At 43.5% G+C, this 15,560-nt stretch overlaps 1 protein-coding gene across 1 annotated transcript in view; it reads left to right on the top strand.

The window, feature by feature from the left end:
- Positions 1-1,123: 1,123 nt before the first annotated feature.
- The window catches only part of P3H2 (prolyl 3-hydroxylase 2), a 154,438-nt gene continuing 140,001 nt past the window's right edge, over positions 1,124-15,560 (top strand). Inside the window, exon 1 of the mRNA XM_059920771.1 lies at positions 1,124-1,886. Within this exon, the coding sequence (XP_059776754.1) occupies positions 1,413-1,886 (474 nt within the window). The 5' untranslated portion in view covers positions 1,124-1,412. The remainder of the gene's footprint in view (positions 1,887-15,560) is intronic.

Below are 15,560 nucleotides of genomic sequence, written 5' to 3'. Positions count from 1 at the left end.
AGTGGTGATTCCACGGAAAAACCTTCTTTGGGGAATTCATACCAGCTACTCGGTAAGTGTTCTTTCCTGTTGCCCTTCCCTCTTGCTCACCATCCCAGTGGCCAGGGAGACTTGGGTGAGATTGCCACAAGCACTAGGAGACCACAGGAATGTTTCCAGGAGGCAGGCTGGAGTCAAGGGTCCAGTGCATAAGCTCTCAGGAATCCTTGTGAGAGTGTGAAGCCAAGGAACAGGAAAGAAGGGAACACCTTGGCTCAGAAGATATTTAAGAGGGAGGAGAAACAGAGGAACAGGAAAGCCTCCAGCTAGTCCTTTGGAGTCTGGCACCCATTTCTGTCAGCTTTCCCATTCCTAGACTGATGCTCATTGCTTAAGTCCTGGGAGTACTGGGTTTATTCAATTGCCTCTTTGTTCAACTCTTGCAAACAGAATTTTAGATCTGAAAACCGTTTGACGTGTTGGGATATTTGTCTGTCAATAGTAGATGAGGAACCTAAGTAAGGCTCAGTTGTGCAAGTTTACGGCGCTGGTAAACTGACCCAGGCGGAGTGTAAGTACAGCCATTCCAACAATTCTCTGGGTCCTGTGACACCCTCCTCCGCACAGAAAGGTGGGCTATTCACTGTTCCCGTGTCCCTACTCCGTGCCCCAATGCACAGACACACACCCATACAAAGTGAGATGAGAAACAAGGGTGGGGCCTTCTCTAAGAGACGGAGCAGTAAGCAAGCTTTGATTCTGAAGGCCCAGGGTTGAGTCCTGCCTTCGCTTTTTCACAGTTCTATAAACGTGGACTAATCACCTTTCTCCTCAGGCCTCCCAACGGGGCCAACTGGCCCTCTAGGGCTTTCCTCACAGCCGGAGAGGGAGCTTCACTGCTTCATGTGAAGGTGAAGGACGCTGCAAACTGCGAGGTCACGGACACATTTCAGAAAATGATGAAAGCCCTATCCTCACTAAGCCGGCTTTTCTTCCTCTCTAAAAAGGGAGTAATCATGTCCATTCTGCAAACTCGAATGGACCCCACGCGTCAGGCTCTGCCCCCCGCCCCGCCCCGGGCTGGCCCCCAGCGGCGCTGGCTCTCTGGCTGGCACTGGGGTGTGTGGGCCCTGGCCTCCCGGCGGCTGCAGCCGGGAGCCTGCAGGGCGCGCGCTGGGCGCCGGCGAGCGGCTCGCGGAGGCTCGGGCAGCAGGAGGAGCGTGTGAGCTGTGGGCGTCCCTTTAAGAGCGGCCGTCCGAGCCGGCCTCCGCCTCTCAGTCCGCCGAGCGCCGCCGGTCACCTGAGGCTCCCAGGGCAACCGGCTGGCGGCGGGGCCGGCGATCTCGCCCGCGGAGCCGGGAGACGGGGCCTGGACGCCAAGCGCCCGGAGCCGACTGCGAGCGTGGCCGGCCGGCGCCCGTCCGCGGCGGAGGATGCGGGAGCGCATCTGGGCGCAGCTGCCGCTGCTGCTGCCCTGGCTACTGCTGCCGCCGCCGCTGTGGGGCGGCCCCCCTGACGGCCAGTGCCCGGAGCGCGAGCCCGAGCCCGGGCCTCTGCAGCCCTTCGACCTGCTCTACGCCAGCGGCGTGGCCGCCTACTACAGCGGGGACTACGAGGTGGCCGTGCGCGACCTAGAAGCGGCGCTGCGCAGCCACCGGCGCCTGCGGGAGATCCGCGCACGCTGCGCCCGCCACTGCGCCGCGCGCCGCCCGCTCGTGCCCCCCGGCGCTGGCCCGGGGGCCGAGCTACCCTTCTTCCGCGCCCTGCTTGAGCGGGCGCGCTGCTACCGCAGTTGCCAGAGCCAGCGCCTCGGGGGCCCCGCGTCCCGCCACCGCGCCAGCGAGGATGTGCGCAGCGACTTCCAGCGCCGAGTGCCCTACAACTACCTGCAGCGGGCCTACATCAAGGTACCCAGAGCGCACACCTCACGCCCCCCGCTGCCCTGGGATGCGCTCCAGCCCTCCCCGCGGCTCCCGTCTCTTGGCCGTCGCGCTGCTCCTTAGCGAGTCAGACTGGGTCTCCTTTAACGGTTCTGTCTCATGTGTGGATCTACATAGCTGGTGGCCCGAGCTCTGTAACCAACACTCGATGAACTTGGGCAAGCCATTAGCTCTTTCGGCATCCACTTCTCTCTCAAAAAGAGGACTGTACCGATAAGACGTTTAAAGTACCCATTCAGCACTAATGTCTGAACGTTGGTAGAGCCGGGTCTAGTATAAGGTCTCCTCTCGCTTCATTCCCTGGTCTAGCTTCACCCAGTTTCTCTTCCACCTCCGCTCCCTCATCCCTCCTACAAGCTAGTCTGCACCTTTTCTTTGAAGTTTAAAAGAGAGGGGTCTCAAAACAGCAGAGTTAAAAGTAGACTTGCTCCGAAACCCATCCCTCTGCCTATCCCCCTGCACTTAGCACAAAAAGGAAAGATCAAAGGTTAAAGAGGAGGTATGCATGGAAGAGGTGAATCTGTGTGAGGCAGTCTCACTGAAAGTACCCAAAGTGCTGACTCTTTCTCCTTTGATAGAGGGCTTCCAGTTTCTGGAGGTAAGCATCGGACTGAGTTATTCACCATCAGATGCTCCCTCTTTCTGGTTTTATTTTTGTGTATTCAGCTTGCCTGAAGTTAGTGCCAGGATGTAGACGGTGTATATTGACATCTTCCCCCACATTCACAGTTTTAAAGATCTATGTGAATGCTTCGGCAGAGAGAATTTAGCCTGTGTTCCTCAATCTCCCACTCTCACTCATCCATGTTGCTCTGAACTTACACTTTCTCCCCCTTCTGCCTTTCTCTGTCAGTATATCAATGTCTGTTCTCCAGCTGTTGGAGAAGTGGCAGCTTTGGGGGTTGGTTGGTCATGCCAACCAATGGATCAGGCTGCATTTCTGAAGTGGTGAAAAATACACACCAGGTGCAGATATTCTAACGTCTTTTGAAGCTCATCCCACAGGGTCTCTGAGCTCACAGTTGGTAGGGCTCTCTGCAGATTTGCAGTTTTTGGTAGAGTTCAGGAAATCACAACTGTAACTAACTCTTAACTCCCAGTGCTCTGGCTAAGTTGCTACATTTAGTATCTTGGGCAAGAAATAAGGAGAAAGCCTGAATCCTTTCCAGGATTTGTCTTCTATTTGCTTGTGCCTCCTGAAACATTTGCTGAGGCATGTATTAAGTATAAATCTGCTTTCTTTTAGATGAGTGGCACAGTTTTTGGTAGTCTTAGAGAAATCAGTCAATAGCAGGCAGAGAGGGGCCTGTGAGTATCCGACAGCTGAAGATATACTAAGCTAGTTCCCAGAGCAGAATGTGGGTGGTCGAGTTTGGTCCCCCTGTAATACTGTCTTCCCAGGAGTCGGAGATGTGAGGTTGGTAGTCCTGCTGATTGTTCTGTCACACATCTTGGGCACATTTTCCTTTTTCAGGTCTGGAAAAGGAATGCATATTTATTTTCACTCCTATAAAAATAAATAACCACGAGGTAACTCTCAAAATGTGAGTGTCTTTGGTTCTGTAATTACACTTGCTTCACTGCTAATGTTAACATTGATCATTCTCCTGCTCCCATCTCCTGGTTGGAGGTCAAAGAAGATGAAGCCATAGCTTTAACATGCCTCAGTTTTTTTCAGTGACTTGATTACAGGAGATAGTCATTCACAGGTAGCTCTGTGGGTGAACTACTGGCTGTGGTCTGATGAACCAGTGAAGTTTAAGAAGTCCTTTCAAAAATATGTGAGTTCATGTGCTAATTTCTCTTTTACTGGCAATGTTTCTGAGCAGAACAAATCTTGCATCTGCTTCCTGTTCAGCTCCACTCCGATAGGTACAATTTCTACATAATTGATAATCTTTTAAGGAGGAAATCTTCTTACCCCTTTGGAAATTCATTTTTGATGGGTTGGAGTTTACAGGAGCATCTTTATGAACATCGAATAAGGTGTTCTCTCCCTGCAAGAACTCCACAATTTTAGCCTTTGCTTGGCTTCTTGGGAATTTCACTCATAAATGCACACACACACACACACACACACAATCTTCTGAGAGCAAAACAGAACTCTCAAAATAACAGTATCTTTGGGCTCTGGCAGGTTTGAATCCTAAAGTGTTCATTCCCTGATGACAGAGGGGTTCCCTGCATATACCTGCATATGATCATGGTACCTTGTGTTGCTTACTTACTTTGGATATCAGTGATCCAGTCTGCATTTGAAAAGAATAATCCTGGGCCAGGTTGAATTCAGTGAGGACTTTGTAGCCAAGATTTGAGAATTGTGACTCCTGTAATATGGTCAGAACTAGCAGACTTCCTAGAGATAAGGAAACACATTTATTCTCAGCTAGGGGTTTGCAAACTGTAGAAGCTCTTGGGAGATGCCGTTCCTCCCCCAAATCCCAGTTAGTGAGCCACTGATGGAAGCGGATTCTTTATGCTAGAATGTTGGAAGGGAAAGATTGAGAATTGTAAAATATAAGGCCTGTTGAGATCAATTTCTCATTTCACAGATGAGGAAAGGGAAATCCAGACTGGGGAAGGGGCTCACCCAGTGTCACATACGATTTGATTTGATGAATTGAGCACAGGACCGGGAGTCAGGGGTCTGGGCTCTGCCAATACTTGATCATGCCTGTGCACATCCACTGTCCCGTGGAGTCACCTCAGGTCCCAGGGAATGCTGAGTCCCCAGGGCTATCCTTTTGCCAGATTTGGACAGCTCCAGGAATGAGTCAGTCCTTGTCCTGTGGGGTAACAGACACTCACTGCATTTATCTTAAGGGCTATTCTGTAGAATCTTCCTTAAGCCCTGGCATGCTGGGAAATCCTCTGGACAGCTACGAGGTGGTAGTTCCACTTAGATCCTATCCACACTTTTTTGTTTAAAGGCAGGGTGAGACTCTTCAAACTATCAAATTTTATTATTTCAGATTGTAAGATGTAACTCATGATTCACAGACTAAAACCTAAGATAAAGCTTTAATCAGAGCAGTCTCTGCTTGGAAACCTTCGCTGGTTTCCCCTTGCTTCTGTATAGAGCCCACAGTGTTGAATACAGCACCCCTCAGCCTGGCCGCCCCTTAACTTTACAGGCCCAATCTCCTCCCACTCTGCCATCCTTCAGCTAGAGGGAACAATGGATGCTTAATTTTATGTGTCTGACACTTCTGCACATCTGGGTTTATTTATTCTTCTTTGGGAGGCATGTAGGCTCTGGCATGGGATCGATCTGGGATTGAACTTTAGCTCTTCAATCTCTAGCTCTGTGACTGCGAGCAAATCACATAAACTTTCTAAGCTTTAGTTTCCCCATCTGCAAAATGGGGAAATAATGGGACCTACGTGATTGGTTTAGGTTTAAGAGAGGATTTATATAAAGCACCGGGGACAGGGCCCATTTCTGTTTCCAGAAACACTGGAGATGTATCTCTTATTATTATTAGTTATAACAGTAGATTTTCCCACCTTCCTCTCTGTGTGTTCAAATGGTAACTGTACTAGGACAAATATACCTATTTCTGTGAGATCCTCTTTAACTCCCTCTGCAACCCCCAACAATCCATCATTTCTCGCTCCTCTGAATGTCCACAGTAGAGAATATGTTCCTCTCATATCATGTTTCACTTTGAACCTTGTTTTGGAGAAATTCATATATTTGTGCATCACTTATGTGAGCTCCTTGAGATCAAGAATGGTCACAGTCATTTTTGCACCTCCTAAAATAGGAGTTTCCAGATCTGGAAGATGAGCAGATGCATAATTATTATGAATCCCCTGGGCATTAAAAATGTGATTTAAAATTGGAGATTTCGGTTCAGTAGGTCTGAGTTGGGTCTCAGCATTTATATTCCCCCCAAATACCTAAAACAGGGGGCAGTAGCAGTAAATGCTCAGTATATGTTTGTTGAATGAATGATAGTTTGGTTGCTCGTGTATGAAATATTGTTGAAAAAGATTTCTGTGTGGCGGCAGGAGGTTTTCTCAAATTAGTTATTTGGTTTCCTGGCTGGTCAGTTGGGGGAGAAAGTTATAGGACTGTAGATTCCTTGACTTTTCACTCTCTTCTACTTGCAAGTTCTGGCTAATGTTGCAAACCTCCTTTCCCTCCCCCTCCATTTTTTTTTCTAATTTAATCCTTATTTCCTAAAACTATGCTTTGGAAAATTCTTGACACACTGTGCCTGTTTTATGTACATTTGTGGAATTTAAACAAATGTAAGCGAGATCCTTTTCTTTTTTCTTATCTGTGTACTTTATAATCAGGCATACTTTGACAGTATCTGTTTTTCTTTCAGTGTTCCCAACCATTTAGTAAAAGAAAAAAAAATTAAAAAAAAAAAAAAGACAACCAGTGCTGCTTATTTATGTGTTTTACTTAAAACAAGCTTGCCCCTCCATGTTTTGTTTCTAAGTTGGTGCTTTGTGCTATTTGACCTTTGTTTTTCTTCTTAAGATTAGAGGTGGGGGGGAAAGGAAATGCAATTAAGTTAGGCAATTCTATCTCCCTCCTAGAGTCAGCTCCCTAAACTTCCTTTTTCTTGACCATAATTTATTTTATTAGTGGTTTCTAGAAAAGAAAAAAAGTAAGTTCAAGGATTTTCCTCACTCTTGTTCTGCTTTATCAACTTCTTTCTCTTTCTAGATGAAGGCCTTTAAAAAAGTTTGAAACGTAGGCCACATGACATGTGCATGATATATATTCTATTAGTTCAGAATAAAAACTTTTCCCAAATCCCATATTTAAATCTCTTTTTACCTATATGTAGACTATGTACATTTTGTCCCCAAATTATTTCAAATAGGAAGTTGATTTTACGTCTTCTTGAAATAGTTGTTTTGAAGTTTCCTGGTGGTTATTTCCTCAAGGGGTGAGACTTTTTTTTTTCTTCTTACATTTGGACTTTTTCTTTTTTTTTTTTTTTGAGCTTGAATCATCAAAATCCACTAGTCATCATCTTTCTGTCCCACTCCTTAGGAAGGAAACCTGGGAGCTTCTTTGTGTAGCCAGCTCTTAGTTCCTGTGTGCTAAGCAGATAGAATTTCTTTTGTTTCCTTCCAGGAGGCTGACCATTTGCAGGCCCAGTCAGCTCTTTATCAGTCATCCATTGTGATTGCAAATAGTCAGTGCCACAGCAGCTTAAAATTCAATTAGGTGAGGGGAGCACTTGCTTACAGGTTTTCTCCTATCTCAGTCTGGCGAATCAGGTATTCCTTTGCAAGTTTTAATAAAAGAAAGTAATAAACTGCTTGTCTCCACAGATCCCATCTCTGAGAAGCAAATGTATTCTGTCAGGAATATCATTTGCTCAGTGATAAACTCCAAAGGGATAGGTGTGTGGTATTCTTTTGGGAATGTTTGATAAAATGTCAGTTTGCTTCGTGGAGGGAGTTTGAAAATTCTGCAAAGTGGATGGTTTCGCCTGAAATGAAAACTGATTGGATTTGGTGTAATAAGGGTTCTTTTGTATTACTAAGGAATTGAGTAAACTTGAGTGTCTTAGAATCCCCGATCTCAGAGAGCTGGAAGGAACTCCAAGAGAGCATCTTGTTCAACCCTCTCTCTCCAAGTTAAATAATTGGTTTGGGGCAGTGAAGCAGGGGTGAGAGAGGGAGGGATAAGTATTTTCCTTAAGAAATGCGGTCTTGCAAGGGTGAGGAGTGATAATTATTAAAACGGTAAAAATGCTACAGCTTGAAGGAACCTCAGAAATCATGAAGAAGTCTATCCCTGTCACTTAATAGCTGATGACACTGGCCTCAGAGGTTCCATGACAAATCAAGGAGGGTCAGCAAGCAGAGCTGGGTTGGAATGTGGATATTTTAATTTTTAGTCCAGTGCTTTTTCCGGACTCTGTGCAGTGGGTATTGCTACCTCCTGAGGGGCAGTCTGGTGAATCAGTGGTGCCACTGAGACCTGCGGTTGACCTGGTGCCTCCAGAGACAGTGCAGATACAAGGCCCTGCTTCCTGGATCACCCCACCCACCCTGCCTTTTCATTCACGTGATATGTTGGCCACTTAGCCAAGAGTCACTGTTGTCTGGTGGAAAATTTTGCATTTCTCATTAGGAAAAATAATTTCTCCTGTCTTTTTTTCCATTCAGCTTTTCTCCTATAATGCTTTTTCTGTCCTTTTATTCATCTCTCCTTTCCTGCTGTCTGACTTCCTAGCTATGTAATTTCCATGAGAGCTGGCCCTCATTTGCCAAATGGCCCAAACACATCTTTAAAAAAAAATGATTTGTAGTCAGCCTTCTGTATGGTATGTTTCAGTGCCGTGTGTATGATTTTTGGGGTTTAGCACTGAGGAGAGCTGCAGGCTATAGTCAGAAGAAGCTGATTTCACTTGACCACACCCCTCTCTGCTTTACATTGTTTTCTATACTTATTTCTCTCTTTCTCTCTCTCCTTTCACATTCCGTGTCCTACTGGTGATCTACGCAGTGAAATTACATCTGCAAAGGAGAGGGTTGATGGGATCAATCAAGGGAGGAGAGAAGCAGGTAGTGGTAGAGGTAATGTTAGGGCTTTGGTTCTAATAAAATGAAGGCCATAGAGCCTCTTATTTAATTTGCTCCACAGACCTAGGCGTCTACTTCTATGAAATTCTTTTTATGTCCCTTTTCTCCATATGATTTGTGCATGAGTTGAGCATATGTTGGGAAAGATATTCATTTCCCTCTCCTCTTGGCTCCCCATCTTTCTGCAACTGCTCCCTGCCACATTCATAGAACATTTGTGTTCCCATCCTCCCATTTTAAAGATGGGAAAATAAAATCTGAAAAAGAATCAAGTTGTCCAAATTTACCCAGCAGTTTAATGGAAGAGCCAGGATTAGAATCTAAGAACCCCAGTTCCCATCTCTGTGACATTGCTGATGACCGCTAATTGTAAGACACACACTGAAAACACGAACTTAACAAAATTAATTTGATACACATAGCATGCCAGTTACATTATTTTCCAAACGGGATAGACCCTGAAAATAAAAGCTACCTTATGCAGTGTTATTCCTTGCACTACTATTCTGCCCATTTCTGGGAAAATCTCATAACAGGCCCCTGGATTAATGCTGTTCCCCCAATAAATCTAATGAAAATGAATGAGGCAAAGAATCTTCTTTGGAAGGGAAATGAAGGTATAAGAGCCAGAAGGAGGGAGATCCAAGAAGTCAGATTTTCCAGAAGTTCAGGGCTATCAGAATGATCCTGCTGGAATTCATTATCTATAAATAATGGGTTGAGTTTTTGTGCAAGTAATGAGACACTGCTGAAGATTACAGTGTAATTATACTGGAACTCTGGAAAAGGAATGGAGAAAAGCAAAAGATATAATAAAATAAATAAATCTAAAACAAAACACAGAAACTGTTAACAAACCCTGAATCACAGGAAAGTTAATTCAGCCAATTTTGATTTATTCTTTCTGCTCGAACGCTAAATTTTTAGTTTTCACTTTGCCAAGATTAATAGGCTTGCACCAAAAAAATCAACACATAATTAGGACACCAGACACAGTGAATTACCTTAAAGCCAGATTTGGCTGTTTTCAAAAATGATCTCAAATTATAGTATCAAAGATTAATCCAGAAGACCATAAAAAAATTATTTCCCCACTGAAGTAAGAATTATTTCTTAGGAATATTTTTCAGATTGAATCCAGAAACAACAATCAGCATTTGATTGTAGTACAAGGCATTTAGTAAATGCCACCAGGGACAGAGACTTTTCACAGACAATTATTGTTTCTATAGGATGATCAAGGGCTCAATTACACGGTGGAATCTTCAGGTATTCAGGTCAGTAGGCATTTAAGCTGGAGTTTCTCAACTTTGGCTTATTGCTATTTGGGATGAATAATCCTTTGTTGTGATGGGCTGTCCTGTGCATTTTAGGACAGTTAGAAGCATCCCTGGCCTTTAGCTACTCAACAGCAGAAGCAACACACTTCACCTTGCTTCTAAGCTGTGACAACCAAAAAATGTCTCTATACATTGCAAAATGTCTCTTGGGGTCAAAATCACCCCACATTGAGAACCACTGATTTAAACATGTAGCCATATTTAAGATAACTGGGCATTGAGATTAGACAAGTACAAATCAAGTTTTGGACAACCCACATGCTAGATGGCAATTTACCCACTGATGAATCATGATATTTATGAAAAAGTTTGGCTATAGCGTCATATCTTTTATGAGGGGAATTCCATTGGAAATAGAGCCTCTTTCTCCAAGATGCAAATCACTGGGCTTGTATCCCGTAGCTGGTCCTGCCCGTGGCTGCGCTGATTCAGCTTGTAGGAAAGACCAGAGTAGTCTGGCTTCTCTCTACTTATTATCCGAACATGACAGGACAGGTTACTTTAGCAATACAAACTAACACCTTTCAATTGTGAACTCCAAACTCCAGAATTAATGGGTTTTTCATTCAACTCGGAAAGTACCCAAACTCAGTCATGTAAAAGTAATCCACTGCAACTCTTGGTTTTCTTGGGGTTAGTTCTTTATCACATATAGTCTTAGAAAGCAGCTTGACTCAAACCCCAAATGCCATCTTATAGAAGGCTGGAAAGTGGGGAAAATGAGAGGGGGTCAGAGGAAAGAAGGAATGATTGTGAGATTGAGAGAGAGAGAGTCAGAGGGTGTCTCAGTCCTTTTGGGCTGGTATAACAGAAGACCATACTCTGGTGGCTTATAAACAACAAACATTTAATTCTCAGAGTGCTGGAAGCTGGGAGGCGAAGATCATGGTGCCTGCAGATACGGTGTCTGGTGAGAGTCTTGCTTTGCTGTGACCTCACATTGCAGGAAGGTTTCTGGAGCCTCTCTTATAAGGGCATGAACTCCATTCATGAGGGCTCTGCCTTCATGACCTAATCAGCTCCCACATGCCTGCTTTCTAATACCTTGGGGACTAGGTTTCAACATATGAATGTTGGGGGAACACAAACATTCATACCATAGCAGAGGGAGATGCAGAAATAGATGGAGAAAGATGAAGAGATGATAGCAAATATTAGGTAAAGGAAGGCAAGAACAATAAATCAAAAAGTCCAAGCAGGGCCCCACATGTGAAGGGAGTTTACACAAAACATACATGGGGGAGGAGATATGGGAATATATGTATATGTAGAGCTGATTCACCTTGTTATACAGCAGAAACTAACACACCATTGTAAAGCAATTATACTCCAATAAAGATGTTAAAAAGCAAACAAACAAACAAAAAACAAACGTGGATGTTGCATCCTCTGAAATCCATGTCTCTGTAATAAGACCAATCATCCGGAAGCAGATGTTGGTCTTTCTTGGCTCCTGTAATGCCAAAGGCCCCATACTTGGCTGAGATGTTTCTGCCTTGATACAGCCCAGGGTAGCAGAGCCACTCAGTTTCCTGGTGAAACAGAGAAGGAAGGAATGGCTTTGGGGCAGATTCCACATGCACAACAGTGAATATTTACCAACTGTTAAGGGAAATGCCATTTTGCCATTTCAGGTTTCTTTGAAATCCTAGGTGTAGCCAAATGTTCCCCGTTTCTTCATTTTGCAATAGGGAAACTGATTAAATGGTTAGATGGTATGTCTGAGATCACACAGCTAGTCGGTAATAGAGTCAGAATCTGAATCCAGGCTTTTCTGATGACAAAACTGGAGTTCTTTTTTACTTCTCACACTTTGGGTTTTGACATGAAACAGGCCTATATTCAAAAGAGTCCTGCCTTTTATTAGTTATGTGACACTGGAAAAGTTCACATGTATGAACCTGAGTTTCTTATCTGGAAAATGGGGATAATCATACCTACTTCACTGGCTTCTTGTGAGAAGTTAATTTAAAAAAAAGTGTTGTGGGCTTACTTATGTCAGTACTGACACAGGAAGACAGTTGACCCTTGAATGACATGGGTTTGTACTATGGGGGCCCATGATTTTTTCAGTAGTAAATACTACAGCACTACATGATCCCCAGTTGTTGAATCCACAGATTCAGAATAGTGAATAAGGAGGACCAACTGTAAATCATATGCAGATTTTCAACCACGCAGATGTTGGTGCTTCTATCCCCCCATGTTGTTCAAGGGTCAACTGTACTTATTCCTTGCCTCATAGCTGCTATGGAGAGAGAAAATTTGTAAGGGAATATGAAAGGCAAAAGAATAGATAGGCAAATATATCATGATAAACTGAGATGATAATTACATGTACAATAGGTAGAGAAAACTTGGGGACACACAAAACAGGAACTTTACCTGCTCAGTTGGAGCTACTGACTTCAAGTTTGATTCTCTAGACATTGGCGCATATGCTTAGCAGTTTCCTTTCACCATCAGACTAAAACGAGTCATCTTTTTAATGAGAACTTAGGACTGCTGTTTGCTGTTTTGAGAAATGTCCTTTTGCTCTCTCCCCATTACATTCTCCAACCCTCTGATTTCACAGTTTCCTGAGATTGTGGCCTCTTCTTAGTATTTTTCAAAAAATAGACTCTGTTCAAACACATTCCAAACCTTCATTGTTTCCTATTAACAGATAAAATCTCTTCCCACAGACCAACGCATCTTGGGAATTTTAAACCCCTTTAAGCCTCTTCACCACCCTGATCTCAGGTACTCCTGGGAGATGGCCTAGGTGTGGGAATCAACAACCATCTCATCACAGCTACCAAAAATAAGACTGCTTCTTGTATAACAGTCAGGCAAATGGAAGAGTAGCTCAAATAAAAATATAGTTGAGTTCTGAGTCAAGGAATCAAGCAATTTAGGCCCTGTCCCCAATGGTGGCACTAATGCCTTGAGGTCTCGGTTCGGACAAGGGCACAGTTGGGCCAGATGGTTTATAAGAACTCTGCTACCTCTGCCTGAGATTCTAAAATACTTTAGTGGACAGGTACACTGTGAGCCAACCATCTACTTGTGGAAAAGAAAAATGATGAGATAAGGTAATGGAATACAAAGCGGTAGAATGGAGATAAAGGAAGGTTAAAAGGTCAAAAGAAAGGGGGTACTTTCAGTGTGTCTGATGCTAGTCCTCACCTTTGGGCAATCAATCATTTTAAAGTAAAGCTTGAAGAAGGACACACTAATGTTTAATTTGGTGGTACTTTAAGAGGTACAAGATAAACTAGGGCACATTCAGGAAGGACAAAAAGATACAGATAAAAGACTCAAAACTATGTTTTATGAGAAACAGTTGAAATAGGGATGAGTAGATAAATAAAATAAAAAAAGAAGTTTTAGAAAGATCGTTATCTGAGACAATTGTTCTTGATCTTTATGGCACCTAGGAATTGAACAAGTAGGCCCAAGTAACAGAAGGTACAGAAAACAGGACCTTGGCTCAGATATGGAAGACTTTCCTAACACTAACAGCTGTTCAGATATAATAAATAGCCCAAAAAGAAGGTGTTCAAACATAAGTCAGACAAATGCTTCAACAGGGAAGTTGCATTTAAGGTTTAAACATTAAAGCGATGTTGAGATCGATAAGATTTAACATTTTCCAATCCAGAGTTAATAGGACTCCATGATCTTATGAAATGAAAATGTCTTATACCCACAGATGGTGTATCATTAAAGACTTTTTCATTGGAAAAAATCTTACAGCTTTTTCTCTATCCTGCTTCTTAATTCTGGCTAATGTAATCTTAGACCAGGGTCACCAGCACACTCCCTCTAAATAACTTACATAAGGCAAAGAAGGAAAGAAAAAAAAAAAAAAACAGTGCCAAGGCCTTAAAACACACATGGAAACACACACACACACACAAACACACACAGGGAATATTTAGCAGTAACCGTATCCATATGTATGATCTGCATCAGTCCTTTGATTTCTGGTTCAAGTATCTCTGAGATAACATCTGAAAAGGATTTAGTTGCATAGTACCAGTGAGAGTTTTAGGTTAAATGGGTAACAACTGATCAGAACAAACGTGCTTAGGAATTGAAAGTGGGTGCACCTCTCTTAGCGAGTGTATTATGGTATACTCAGAAAACCCAATTTCATTCACAGAGTCTTGGCGCTGCTATTCTAATTTGCTTCGTTTGTGTGCTATCCAGAGGCTAAACTGAAAACCTTGCTGTATTCCACACTGTAGTTCAGCTATCAAACCTTCTGCCAATGTCCATTCTGGTCAGTTTCACATATGAGTTGCCAGGGTGTCTGCCCAGATCATCATATTTAAGAATATTTAAAGAATATTAAATGTTCCTAAAGAATGTTTAAAAAAAATCCCTTTAGCTGGCTCCTTCTCCTCTGAAATTATTTTCTTACTCTCTAATTGGGAGGGGGAGGAGTGCCTGCTACCCTTGGGGAGGAGGGGAGTGGAAGTCCAGGCTTCCTGCCCTAGGAGCTGACCAAGGGCAGGAGGCAGCAAGATTTGTTTCCCCTGGTGTTTGGCTGGAGTTGGGCAAGTATGATCACAGATGTTTCTATTCTGCTATGCCTCACTATTTCGGTTCTTTAACTAAAGGGAACATGCTTTGGGTGGGGCCTTTTTGTGTCTGCTCCCATTGGTATGTCCGGGTTGCAGGCAGAGTCCAATCTGGGATATAAGGGAGACAAAAAGAAAACCCAGGAAATTCACCTCTGTGTTCAAGGGGCAGGTCCTTAACCCATCTGCCTCTTCATGCCACCTTTCTGAATCTTCTTGTGTCTGTCCGGAGTTTTTAGGTGTGCTCAAGAGAAGGTCTAGGGAGAAATGAATTTACTCCATCTTGTTCAGAATCAGAAGTCTTCATGCATATTCCTTAAGTGATCTTTAAATTATAGTGATGATGATGATGAATACAATTTGAGTGGACTTTATTTAAAAAAACTTGAGGTAATCTTTGTTACCAATGCTTTACTGCAAAAAGCTACAGAAAAGCCTTTCTGATCTCTAATAAAAATCTCTAGTCAAATCTCATCACCACTTCCACCACAACTGGGTTTATGTTAATGAGGTGACCTTTGGAAAGCACCTAAGGAGGGGGCTGGTTGCCAGGGGAACCAGCGTTGATTGGGGGGTTGGAACTTTCAGTCCCACCCACTGATTTCCAGGGAGGGGAGAGGGGCTAGAGGTTGAATCAGTCACCAGTGGTCAATGAGCTAATCAATCATGCTTGCATAATGAAGTCTCCATAAAACCTCAAATGAATGGGATTTGGAGGGCTTCTGGGTTGGTGAACATGTGGAGGTGCTGGGAGAGTAGGGCATTTGAAGAGGGCTTGGAAGTTCTGAGCCCCTTCCCCATACCTTGCCCTCTGTCTCTCATCCATTTGGTTGTTCCTGAGTTATATTCTTTTATAATAAGCCAGTGATCTAGTGAGGTAAACAAAAAAAAAAATCTCACCACCACTAAATCAAACCTAAGTAGATCAACTGAACTGTGCTATGGTTCATATAAGGTTGTTAAGTCTTTCCTTAGAGGTGTAAAAAATCCCAGCCCTTTAGCTGAATTGCCACCCGCCTGCCCTTTCACTTATTTATAGGTCCATAGAGGAGACCCCTCTGGAATACTGTGATTTAACTCTTCATAAATAAATAAGTATGTGATCATTCCGGTTCATTTTCCCAATAGGATATTTAATAAAGATTTTCCTACCATGTTATATATGGGAAACC

This window comes from Balaenoptera ricei, chromosome 4 (genome assembly GCF_028023285.1).
Source record: "Balaenoptera ricei isolate mBalRic1 chromosome 4, mBalRic1.hap2, whole genome shotgun sequence".
Classification (NCBI taxonomy): domain Eukaryota; kingdom Metazoa; phylum Chordata; class Mammalia; order Artiodactyla; family Balaenopteridae; genus Balaenoptera; species Balaenoptera ricei.
Note: the sequence above shows the minus strand (reverse complement) of the source record. Positions and strands in the feature narration are given on the sequence as shown.